Below are 11,400 nucleotides of genomic sequence, written 5' to 3'. Positions count from 1 at the left end.
AGAGGCAATTGGACAATGAAATCCTCAGTTCATGGCTATAAATACTTCCTTTCCCCACTGCTATTTTAGTTAAGGGCCAATCATGCCACCCTTACACGTACTATTCAATCCACTTGCATTAACTGCTCAGAAAATGCGTTATTAATGAATTAACTTTTCAAAAGCTCATTTAGCTCCTAATTCCCCTGGCTTTCAGCAAGATGCCCAGCTGTGATACAGCTCAGAGCCTGTATCTCAAATGGACTAAGTGTCTCCCAGGTCTCTGCTGGGAAGGTTTCTGCCTCTGATGCCTTTTTCAACCTAGAAATGAAACAACACACACTTTCGAGATAATATTAGTATAGGAGGGAATATAAAAGCTGGTTTTCATTGGAGGCCTCCAGGGCAGTTATGGAGAAATGTCCACAAAAGCCCACCCCCCCAGAGGGGTCAATACAGTTTTACAAGTTTAGTAAATTAGCATAATTGACAAAAACAACCAATTTGGACCACAAGTGGTGATGCAGTCGGAAGTGAGAGGAAAGCTAATGTCTTCACAAACAATTTGATGGGTGAAGGTATGGATGTTAACGTCTTTGAAATGGGTCTTAACATCTCTACTAATTTTGGGCAGCAGGTTCCTTTCAGAGCCCAGATACTTTCACTCCTGAAACAGACAAGAGTCTTCACAAGCCCGAAGTTCTGAACTTTGGTGTAAAATAGTAGGTTCAAGGGGGGAATATGTGGTAGGCAATTCAGGAAGGCTGTACACCTTCCTAGTGTCACCAAAACTGCAGGAAGAACAAAAACCTTCCAACAACATTTTTAGTGTTAGAGAATCAAGGCATTACTTAATTCTGCACAGGATGTGTAACAGAAATTTCATCCGTACAAAACCCAGGTGTGCAGAGAAAATCATTCCATGACACATGAATTTTGCCAGATTTTTCACAAATTTTATGCAGTCAAAACTGCTAGAGATTCATTGGTTCAATGTTCGTTGGTTCCAAGTTCCAATGTAGTTCTTAGTATTTGGTTTCCCACTGGTTACAGATGCCTTTGCCTCTGATGCTAATTAGGTCCTCATTCTTATCTCTCCTTTCTCAGACCAGGTATCTCACCATGCCTTGTTTGGAGTTGATGGTCATTATCTTTTGGGTGTCTTCTGTGCTACTCCCAGTCTGTGGAGATGTTAAACTCATCAGGCCTTCATCTGGTGGAACAGTGCCCTGGAAAGAAACTTAAATCCCCTTCTGCCGGGGCAAAGGCGAACATTGGTTGGACTTGATGTTATCAAAGGTCTTTTCCAACCTAGTTCATTCTGTGATTCTGTGAAAACTGACTAAAGTTACATTAAAAACATTTTAAATTACCTATTATCTCCAACACTAGTACTTCAGCCAATGGGAGAAGGAAGAGGGCAACATGCGGCCGGGAGTTTAGGATAAAAGGAGGCTGCACCCTCTGAAACCCAGAAAGATAAAACCCTGCGGGCGCATGCCTGGTGGACTCTCTCCTGTTATTCAAATAAGGTTGCAGGACTCCTCTGTCTCCTTTTTGGACATAAACCTCTGGTGTTTGTGGATTTTCCTGACAGAAGTGACATCAGCGTGGCTGCAACAGGAATGGTGGGAGTGCTCCCAGCGCTCCCAGTTCACCATGTCGCTGGTGGATGAGCTGGTGGCGGACCTGGAGGAGGCAGCAGGGGAGGAGGAGAAGGCCAAAGGCTCTGAGGGGGGGGGAAGGAGCTCGCAGTCAAGGACATGCAGGAGGAGCCAGAGCCACCCAAGGCCATGGAGTCTGTGTGGACCATCGCCAAGCTCTGGGAGTCCAAGGCATTTACAGAGATCACGCAGAAAATTGAGGAATACATTGGGAAACAGCCCAAGGTGGCTGAAGTTTTGGGGCTGGTGGAGGCTGCCCCTGAATACTGGGTGATCATGGAGGCCAACAACCTCCCAGTGGAGTTTGAGAATGAGCTCAACATCATCCACAAGTTCATCCGGGACAAATATTCCAACAGTTCCTGGAGCTGGAGTCACTGGTGCCCAACGCCCTGGATTGCATCCGAACAGTCAAGGAATTGGGGAATTCCCTGGATAAATGCAAGAACAACGAGAACACGCAGCAGATCCTGACCAACACCACCACCATGGTGGTCAGCGTGATGGCCTCCACCACCACGGGGGCAGCAGCTGTTGGCGGAGGAGCTGGGCAGGACCAAGGATGCGTGCAACATGGCCCTGGCACTGAGCAGGGCCAACCTGTGTATCTATGAGTACATGGAGTCCCGCATGTCCTTCATCGCCCCCAACCTCTCCCTCATCCTCAGGGCCTCCACAGCCTCCAAGATCATGGGGATGGCAGGAGGCCTGACCCTGCTGTCCAAGCTGCCACCCTGCAACATCCTCCTGCTAGGGGCCCAGCGCCAGATGCTGTCCAGCTTCTCCTCCACCTCTGTCCTGCCCCACACTGGCTTCATCTACCACAGCGACATTGTCCAGTCCCTGCCGCCAGATTTGAGGAGAAAAGCAGCGCAGCTCGTGGCGGCCAAGTGCATGCTGGTGGCCAGGGTGGACAGCTTCCATGAGAGCCAGGACGGGAAGGTGGGCTACAAGCTGAGGGAGGAGATTGACCATAAGTTTGACAAGTGGCAGGAGCCCCAGCCCGGTCAAGCAGGTGAGGCCATTGCCAACACCGCTGGAAGGGCAGAGGAAGAAGCGGGGGGGCAGCGGTACCGGGAGACGAAGGAACGCCTGGGGCTGACAGAGATCTGCAGACAGGGTGAGCTTCAGGGAGATCGAGGAGGACGCCTACCAGGAAAACCTCAGGTTCGGCCTGGGCCACCTGGGCAAGGCAGGCAGTGACTACGTGTGCCAGACCCAGGTCAACGAGGCCACCAAGGCCCGGATCAGCAAGACCCTGCAGAGGACCCTGCAGAAGCAGAGTGTCATCTATGGAGGCAAATCTACAATCCAGGATCACGGCTTGGGCATGGCCTCGAGCGTGGCCTTCACCCCCTTGCAGGGGTTGGAGACTGTGAACCCACAGGCAGCCGAAAAGAGAGTGGCCAAGGCCAACCAGAAATATTTCTACAGCATGGCCAAGTTCCTCAAGGTCAAAGGGGACAGAAGTGGGGTCCCCACCCCCCCCGAGGCCCCAGGACCCCCAAAAATTCCCCCATATCACCCTCCCCTTCCTTTTCCATCAGAATTTGGTTTCTGGGGGAGGTCCTCCAGGTCAAGGGGGACAAAAACGGGGTTCCCACCCCCTCAACCCCAGTAGGATCCCCAAATCCCACCCTGCAACCCCCAAATCCCTGGCATTCCCCCCCAGTATCACTTTCCCAAACTTTTTATAAATATTGGAATTTGTGGTTGGAGCATCTTGAGGGAGGTTTTGGGGGGGTTGAAGGGGTCAGGGGGTCCTGGATGGATTTTGGGGAGCCTTGGAAAAAAAAATAAAAAAGAAAAAAAATAGACTACAGAGTAACAAATATATGTGCAAAGAATGCAGAGAATATATTAAAAAAAAAGGCAAAAATCAATAGGCATCACACCCACACAGTACTTTGATATTTAAGAAGTTACCATGGTAACACCTGCACTGCACTGCAGCCTGGAATTAAGCAGGCCTTGCTGCTAGTCCTATGCTAGAACTACTGGAGCCTGATTTTTTGTTTCTTGGGTTAAATTCACAATCATAACATCCTGGTAAGACAAAACTGACCTATATATACATCAGGGCTAAAATATCAGCCCAAAAAGCAGACAACAAAACCCCAGCCACTGAGTAGTATATTTAATGAGCAAATAACTATATGAAAAACTGTTGATTTTCCTGGACATTCAATTGACTGAATCTTATGCAATAAACTTAAAACAATAGAGACTGATTAAATGCTGGGCCTGGATTAAGATGTGTTTGTGAATTTTACAGCCTCAGAATAGAACTACAGATGCCAAACTCTTACATTAGTACAGCTTCCCAAAATGAGAAATGTGTTCCTGGGAGAGTACACCACATTAAGCAGCACACAGGTCTCATTTCTCAAGTTGTTTCTTTTTTAATATCTAAAAAAAAAAATCTATATAAGAGTCTCTTTGTAATCCTGAGAGTCCTCTCCATGCCCTTGAAATCCAACGCCCACAGCACCATGAATTCTGGAGCACCTGGATGTGTTTGGTTTGTAAACACAAGGCCTGTTTATTTGCTGTCACTCAAAGCAGGCAGCTGCTCACAAGCTCTGCACCAGTGAACCCTGGCTCACTGTTTTCTTAACTCCCACTTTCATCCCACAAGAGGGCTGATGGGCAAGATAGTAACCTTATCTTTTAAAGGAAGGCTTGGAAATACAAAAATGTTCCATAACAGCGGCTTGGGAAGAATTCCTTGACAGAAGGAGTAGAGTCCTGTCTGCTTTGTTGTATCACTTTCAGGCAAGCTGCGGCTATTTTGCCCAGAAAAGGCTGAAAGGCACCTCTCCTCTGACATCTTCACCTGTGCCTGGCACAAGCTGCTAAACAAGCCATTAGAACATACAGTGAAAAGGCTTCTCAATTGTTACTGACCTAAAAGGATGTAATATCAGATCTAAAAGAGCGTGCAAATTTTTCTTTCCACCTTGGTGTTATTCCATGTTCTACGTAATGATGCAATATAATGGTAAATACCAACTCTGCAATCATATGGGTTAAGAAAAACAAAGAGGCATTTATCAATTTTCTCAATGCTTTTTTTTTTAAATATCAGCTCAAAACACATAGACTGTGCTATGTTCTGACTGTTTCAAAAGCAATAAGTAGTTGAGAAAGCGAAAAGGATAATTCATTTCAGCCAACTCCAGAAACTTCTGTATCCATCACAAAATTAAAATATCACTGAAGCAAAAGACCAGTAAAATAGAAGTTGTGCTATAGAGACACATCCCTTAACAGCCCATTAAGTACAACTGTCACTGTTGCATTTAGTGAAAAAACTGCATAATGGTTCAGCTTACTGGGGAATTTTTTTATTCTAAATTTCATTTGAACTAATCTTCCAGCTCCTTCAACTGCCAGTCCTTGTGAGTTTTCTTATTCCTGGCTTGAGAGGCTTGTACTTTGCTGGTACAAAACCCTTACACTAAATATAGTCCAAAAGGAATCCATGTCAAAGCCCAGAACTAAAGCAGCTTCAGTGTTCCCAGTTTTGAAGAAAACCACTCCACTCCATTTATGTGGACACCTAAATGCAAAGCATGACCCGAACAGAGAGTCAGGTTTCCACTCTGCACAAAGAAGAGTGAGGATTCTTGACAGCCTTTAAGTGAAGAGGAGGTATCCTGCAAGGCTTTAGGAATACACAGACCAGCTGCAACAGCTGGGATCCAGTTTCACTTTCAGTCTTATCTTATGGAACTACAGACACTTCATGTCGACCTTCAGAACATTAATCCAGATCACACCCTTTGAAACACAGTGTGATGCTTTCTGCAGTTTGCTTTCGTGGGGAACTTCTGCACAAGTCCAGGCCTTCATCAGGCCTGCCTGTTTCTTCCTAACTTCTCTGGCACTGGAAACATCAGGCCAGATACCCTGAAGACTTTTAGTAACTGAACAAGGTAGCTATAACAAACAAAACAGCAGTAAATATGCTCAGCTGGTTGCAGTTCTTACTCATTTTACCCCTGCCTAACTTGCATTTTGTTCCATCTCTCTCATGCCACAAAGTCAACTTCCTTTCATGCACACTTTCTGTTTATGATTTGGAGTCAATGCCAAATTACTCACAATTATGAATTAAACCTTTTTGAAGGTATTAACTCCTGTTTGTTTTAGAATAAAATTCTACATGTCATGAGTTTCTCTTAAAAAAAACAAAGTTTATTAAACATTCCACAAGAGTTTTTCTTCAGAATCGTAATAACTTGGCTGCCTACACATACCTCTCCCACTGTTTATAGCAAGGTTTGTGACAGCTTCCTGCTGCTTTCCTAAGAGCAGTAAAGCTCATCCATTTCCCAAAAAAGCTGGCTACTGACTTCTGAAAACTAAGTTGCTGAAGAGCGCTTTTGACATCATACTTTTATCTTGCAGCTGGCTACTAAAAAAATGTTCCCAAATACTCAGCTTTAACATAGCAATTTAATACCAAAGGCAACAAGCTTAAAAATAACATTTTGAAGACTGAGAGATTTTGAAGGGACCATGATTGAGCAAGTCCACAGAAGGGCAACAGAGCTGAGGAAGGGTCTAGAGGGCAAGTCCTGTGAGGAGAAGCTCAGAGAGCTGGCATTGTTTAGCCCAGAGAAGAAGAGGCTCAGGGGACACCTCATCACTCTATAACTGCCTGAAAGGAGGTTGTAGGAAGGTGGGGGTCAGTCTCTTCTCCAAGGCAACTAGTGACAAGATGAGAGGGAATAGCCTCAAGCTGAGCCAGGGGAGGGTCAGGCTGGAAATCAGGAAGAATTTTTTCACTGAAAGGGCGACTGGGCACTGGAACAGGCTGCCCAGGGAGGTGGTGGAATCACCATCCCTGGAGGTGTTTGATAAACAAGTGAATATTGCACTCAGTGCTGTGGTTTGGTCAGGGGGGTGGTGCTTGGTCAAAGGTTGGACTTGATCCTGGAGGTCTTTTCCAGCCTTAATGATTCTATGAAGTCACAAAATGAACTAAGAGAAACAGATAATTGTGTGTCAGTGCTGCCAGAGCAGCTTTAATTGAACCCTACCATGGTCAGATACTATACCACATTATATTAATTAAAAGTCCTCTACCAAAGCAGAGCTCATTGCATTGATGTAGAAGTGGACAGCCCCATGCTGTGTTCTGTAAAGGTAAGTGCTTTCTTTTGCCAAGCTAAGAATTAAATTCAACCCTCAACACTAACATTCTTACAAATAGTTTGGTCCCTTACAGAAAGCATATTAAATTAATATTTACACTTGTTTATTGCATTAATTTACCAAGTCTGTTAAAAAACACAAACCTTAACTTCCACCCCACCCCACTTGGAGAATCATTAGAGATGTAAAAGTATCACCTTGTCCTTCTCAGTTATTTAAAAAGAAACTCACAGGCCCCTGACTTGCACTTGACATCATAGACACTGTTAGACTTTCATGCAGTAGGCACACAACTGCAGACTCTCAAGAACATTCATTTCTCAGCCTGTACTGTTCTCAAACCCACGGAGACCAGAAGGAAAGCTGTATATAGGATATGGGAACATCACTGTTGTGCTTGTCCAATAATAGTGGCACAAAGCAGCTGACAGAATGGCTTCTATTTTGAGGTTAATGGAATTCCAATGTATTTTAAATTCACCTCCACAGTAAACTTGTTTATATTGATGCTTCTGTAAGCTAAATTGAACTAAGGCTCCCTCAACTCATCCTCTGCAGGACAAAAATCACTGTTATAATACACTATCTCCTGCTACCACTCAAAAAGAAACAATTTAAAGTATCTCTAATACCTACACGTGTTGCAAATGAAGCAAAAGACCCATCAATGCTAATTTTAAACTCTACAGTTAAAGCCTAGTGACAGATCAAGTTAAGCAAGCTGCAAGCCAGCATTTAGGGAATTAAGTCCATGAGGGGAATTTTCAGGTAAAAAGGCATCAACACCTCAGCAAGCTTTGTTGGTATGGCTTTAGCTGAGGCTGCCATTTCAAAGACATGCATATAAAGCACTTCTGTCAAATCAAGTGTTGCACCTGCTTTTATACACATTTTATCAGGACAGTTAGAAGCGTAAGAAAATTTGCATGAAAACATGCAAATTTAGAACTGGAGACCGATTAAATGCATCGTGAATCAGGCGGTGGCAAATCACAACAGTGCTTAATAGGCTTTTTCATGCAGGTACAGAATCTTACCCAATCAGCCTATTTTTGCAGGTAATACTATAAAACCTAGAATTCCTCAACACATTGTATAGTCCAGAACAGCAAATTAATTATTAGGAGTTTCTGCAAAAAAGGACAGCATTTCTAAGTCCTTTTTTTTCTTGCACAACTGAACAAAAACTTTTCTTTACCTGTAGCAAAATGGTGAGCTTTCAACCTCACATTGATGCTTACAGAGGGAATGGTTGCAGCTTGGTCAAAACACCAGAGGACTGAGCTGGAGGAGACTTCTGAAGATAATTTGGTCCAGTGCCCCTATTTAACCCAGGCCATCTACAACAGACTGTCCCAGGTTCATATGGGGTTTGAATAGCCCAAGAATGGCGATTTCACAGTCTCTCTGAGAAATCTCTGATCCTTCTTGACCACTTTCACAGGAGAAAGACTTCTTATCTTAAAACAAATTCTCTTGTTCTTCTGTCTGTGGCTATTGCCTTTTGCCCTTTCATTGATGTGAGGCAGAGCAATTTAGCTCTGTCACCTTTAGTGCCTATAAATGATGGCATTTTCTTTTGCTCAGAAGAGATCCCATAAACCCGAAATTGAATTACCTAAACAAAAAACAGTGACTCTTAAATTTGAATTCAAGCTTGTAGATTAAAAATCCATGTGAATAAAATAGATGATTCAGCCTCTGGAAGTCCCAGCTGCCACAGTCTTTGCACAGGTGAGTAAGCAGCACTTCCAGCCTCTTTTCAAGAGCTGCACGATTAACTCAGTTGATACAAAGATAAAGGGATGTACAACTGCTAGAAACAGGCACAGACTGAGCAGCAGGTATGAAAAGAGCCTGAAGCTCGAAAATTCTGATTGCACCTTGAAACAAACCTGAGCTTAGTGAATTCACAGGGGAGGGCAGTCTGCCTCACAGGCTATCCAGGCAACACTGAAATGTTGTTTTTTTTCCCCAAACTTTCTTATACTATAAACTTGAATAGTCTTCACTTAGACACACTAATAAAACTAACCACTACTCTGATCTGGAGACAGGATAAACTTGCTCTGTGTTCAATTAGCAGCTTTCCTACTCTACTGCTAAATCCAAGTCCTTCCCTCAAAAAGAGAGTAAAAGCATCTTTAAAAAAAAATACTAAAATGGGCATAATTCCAACAGTTTAAGCCATGCTCATATTCAGCAAGTGCAATTATGTTATCCTACCACCAAAAAAAACTAAAAGAAAAGATAAAGGGCTTAATACAGAGAAGCATGGGATAACATAAGAAGCATTGTTTTTCTAATTAAGTGTCGAGACCAAAATATCCACACCCTCTTCTTGCACACTTGCCAGATGCTACCTGCAGGTAAATTCACACAGAATCCTGCACCTTGAGCATTTAAAACTAAACACAATAAGCTCAAGAAAACATTGACTAATACTCATTTCTGGTCTGGCAAAGGGAAGGACATGATAGGATGAAAGGATTAGATATAAACTCCATTAAAGCACCTACTTATGTTAGTGTTTTCCTGCGGATATTATGACTGTGGAAGACAGGTAGCTACCTAAATAAGCTTAAGCTTTATGTTCTTAGCAACTTCTAACAAACTTTCTTCTCTCTGCCCTGCTGAGCTGGCTGAGTAGTTTCTGCTTCCCTCTAAGATAATTAGAAAGCCCTACTGGAGAGAACTATGTGTATTTTCACATATTCAGAGAAAACATTATTCCCTTGATCATAGCTTTTAATATTTCTCATACTTCTTTAATTTGGTACCTCTAATACCAAAATTGGATATTTATTTCAGCAAGTCTAGGATTTTAACAGTATATTTGCTTGAATACAGAGCAAATACAGCCTATGGGACCTACACCTGCATTAGAAGTTCTACCTTTTGCCTGAACTTTTATCCTGTACCTGACTTGGGAAGAATGAATATTTCCATAAATCTCAGAGCAGCAGCCAGCCAGCAAGCACTCAGGAGAAAGGCAGTAGTGAAAGCCAATTATGTAACTAAGACAGAAGGATGAATTGAACTCAGGTACTTGTGAAATTCATTACTGGAGATTTTGCCTTTGCCTCAGTCCAGCTTGAAGATTAAAGGTTTAAAAGTCAAGCTATTTTTTAGAAAACAGGTTTATTGCCTTCTTCCCTATGTTGTCCCTCCACTTTAAAGCAAGACCAGCTTTCATTTGTGAACAGCTGAGTGGAATCACTGAACTGAGCTCACAAGGATCTTAAGTGACCTCTGTTCAGTTCAGGCAGCCTCATAACACAGTGCCCTGGGCCCTCACTCTTAGATGACACACATAAGACTTTTGGAGTAACAAAGCCACCAAACGCATCAGCATGAAGGAGCAGTCAGAGCCAACAAATTAAACTGGGCAGAAACATGAGTTCCATTCCAAGAATGATTAAAGGAGAAGTTGGTGTCTGCTATTTGCTGAACAGCCAAGTCTCAGAATTCAGTGCCCCTGAAATGCAGGATATGAAATCCAGATTAAGTCATAGTTTGGGCCCTTAGCCTAACACCAAAACAGCATGCCAGAGAGTAAGGTGAAAATAATAGCATGTACTTGACTGAAATACAATTTACCCTTAACATCTCTGTTAAAAATGTTAAGATATTACTTAAAAACTGATAGAAAGCCACCTTCCTTGAGCCAGACTCATTAAAATAGTGGATTTTAATTTTTTTTAACCTAATCTGTGTCATTTATGCTGATAACAATTGCAAACACACCCTATTAAAGTGACAAGTTCTTTCAGACTATATCAGAATCTGAACAATTCAGAGAAGGTCTGCAATTCACTTGTCAGTGTCCTGCACCCCAAAGCAGACAACTGAAGCAATTACCACATTGCTGATAATCTTGCAAGCCTATTTTTTCCTCCTGTCGTCCACTTTCATTAGGAGAATTATATTCTACCTTTAGGTGCATAAAATCATTTTAATCTGCTAATTTGCTGAAGATTTAGTGGTAGAGTTGACTTCATCAGCTTAATATCCAGGCTCTGGTATTCTGGTCTAGCAGACAGCTCAGTTTTCTGAGTCCCATTCATTGCACAGGGTGAGCTACAGAGCATCTGAAGCAGTCTCTCATTTTGCCCCGAGGGCAAGCACTCTGCTCTGTCTCTGCTACGAGAAATATCGACTGTCACATACACACAGCCTCAAGGGATCTGGCTTCCCTTGCTGTTCGTGGGGCTGGCTGCCTCAGGTTCCTCCAACAAGCTCTCCCGGGCTGTGTGTCTCTTGGGGTGTGAAGTTGAAGGGCTCTCTTCTCCTCTTTGCTCGAGAGGTTGCTTTCCCTCCGAAAGCCGTTCTGTAATCTCCCAGTCCTGATCTATCCAAGCAGCAAGGGGAGCCCATGGAGAGGCAGTTTTCCCATCTCCAGTCCTGCTTCTGCCTGGAGCCAGTTTGCTGCTCAGGGTTGCTGTACTGTACACCCTAAATGCCTGCTCTTCTGCTGCCTGGAGTAGCTGGAAGACAAAAATACCGTGGTCCCCATTCTTCTCATTCATTTCCAACCCCAAAACATTTGCTACAGCTTGCTGTCCAGACATCATCCCCAGGGCAGTTCCCAGCC

General features: G+C 43.5%; 1 protein-coding gene across 1 annotated transcript; it reads left to right on the top strand.

Annotated features, from left to right (window-relative positions):
* The first annotated feature begins 1,638 nt into the window (after positions 1–1,638).
* On the top strand, positions 1,639–3,264 carry PRPF31 (pre-mRNA processing factor 31). The gene is given in 7 exon segments (XM_042050045.1): positions 1,639–1,714; positions 1,717–1,995; positions 1,998–2,161; positions 2,163–2,639; positions 2,641–2,707; positions 2,710–2,752; positions 2,754–3,264. Coding segments are annotated over 7 exon segments (1,617 nt in total).
* Positions 3,265–11,400: the final 8,136 nt, after the last annotated feature.

The sequence above is a fragment of the Corvus kubaryi genome, unplaced genomic scaffold, assembly GCF_017639235.1.
Source record: "Corvus kubaryi isolate FWS band 111438036 unplaced genomic scaffold, C.kubaryi_AGA036_p1.0 71, whole genome shotgun sequence".
NCBI lineage: Eukaryota > Metazoa > Chordata > Aves > Passeriformes > Corvidae > Corvus > Corvus kubaryi.
Note: the sequence above shows the minus strand (reverse complement) of the source record. Positions and strands in the feature narration are given on the sequence as shown.